At 60.3% G+C, this 1463-nt stretch overlaps 1 protein-coding gene across 1 annotated transcript in view; it reads right to left on the reverse strand.

Moving 5' to 3' along the window:
* Positions 1-1463, reverse strand: part of LOC102765681 (mucin-6) — a 13860-nt gene that overhangs the window by 6796 nt on the left and 5601 nt on the right. Inside the window, exon 5 of the mRNA XM_006761385.2 lies at positions 6-1301. Coding sequence (XP_006761448.2) covers positions 6-1301 — 1296 coding nt within the window. The remainder of the gene's footprint in view (positions 1-5; positions 1302-1463) is intronic.

A 1463-nucleotide genomic window follows, 5' to 3' on the forward strand; every position in this document is an offset into this window, starting at 1 on the left:
GGTGCCTCTTGTGGTAGGTGTCCATGGCGGGGTAGATGGTGAGGGCACAGTGCCTGTGGCAGGGACATGTGTCGATGATGGAGAAGGGCCTGTTGGCCTTGCTGTAGAGATGGTCTCGGGTTGTGTTGGGGTGATCACTCTGTGAGAAGTGGGAGTGACAGAGGAGGTGGCAGAGTTTGGAACGTGAGTGGATTGAGTGGTCTTGGATGGAGATGCGGTTGGGAAGGTGGTGGTGGTCCGGAATGATGTTCCTGTGGGCGGACCTGTAATGTGGGAGGTGGTGGACACGGAACCAGTGGGGGCGGAGTGAGAAGTGAAGGGAGTGTGTGGCCTGTTGGGTGTGGCTGTGGCGGTGTGTGTCCCCGGGCTCCCGGTGACTCTACTGGTGGTCTTGGGGGAGATGGTGGTGTGTGGAGCAGCTGTGGTGCCAGAGTGGGCAGGTGCGGAGGGGTGTGACACCAGGGAGGTGGAGGTTTTGGCTGTGCTGACAGAGTGAGGGGCTTGGGTGGTTCCTCTTGTGGTGGGAGTCCATGGCGGGGTGGAAGGTGAGGGCACAGTGCCTGTGGCAGGGACATGAGTCGATGACGGAGAGGAGCCTGTTGGCCTTGCTGTAGAGATGGAAGGAGAGTGGGTCTCGGGTTGTGTTGGGGTGATCACTCTGTGAGAAGTGCGAGTGACAGAGGAGGTGGCAGAGTTTGGAACGTGAGGGGATTGAGTGGTCTTGGATGGAGATGCGGTTGGGAAGGTGGTGGTGGTCCGGAATGATGTTCCTGTGGGCGGACCTGTAATGTGGGAGGTGGTGGACACGGAACCAGTGGGGGCGGAGTGAGAAGTGAAGGGAGTGTGTGGCCTGTTGGGTGTGGCTGTGGCGGTGTGTGTCCCCGGGCTCCCGGTGCCTCTACTGGTGGTCTTGGGGGAGATGGTGGTGCGTGGAGCAGCTGTGGTGCCAGAGTGGGCAGGTGCGGAGGGGTGTGACACCAGGGAGGTGGAGGTTTTGGCTGTGCTGACAGAGTGAGGGGCTTGGGTGGTTCCTCTTGTGGTAGGTGTCCATGGCGGGGTGTAAGGTGAGGGCACAGTGCCTGTGGCAGGGACATGAGTCGATGACGGAGAGGAGCCTGTTGGCCTTGCTGTAGAGATGGAAGGAGAGTGGGTCTCGGGTTGTGTTGGGGTGATCACTCTGTGAGAAGTGGGAGTGACAGAGGAGGTGGCAGAGTTTGGAACGTGAGTGGATTGAGTGGTCTTGGATGGAGATGCGGTTGGGAAGGTGGTGGTGGTCCGGAATGATGTTCCTGTGGGCGGACCTGTAATGTGGGAGGTGGTGGACACGGAACCTGTGTGTGGGGAGTGAGTAGTGAATGGAGTGTGTGGCCCGTTGGGAGTAGCCGAGGCCATGGCGGTGTGTGTCCCCGGGCTCCCGGTGCCTCTACTGGTGGTCTTGGGGGAGATGGTGGTGCGTGGAGCAG

This window comes from Myotis davidii, unplaced genomic scaffold (genome assembly GCF_000327345.1).
Source record: "Myotis davidii unplaced genomic scaffold, ASM32734v1 scaffold3578, whole genome shotgun sequence".
NCBI lineage: Eukaryota > Metazoa > Chordata > Mammalia > Chiroptera > Vespertilionidae > Myotis > Myotis davidii.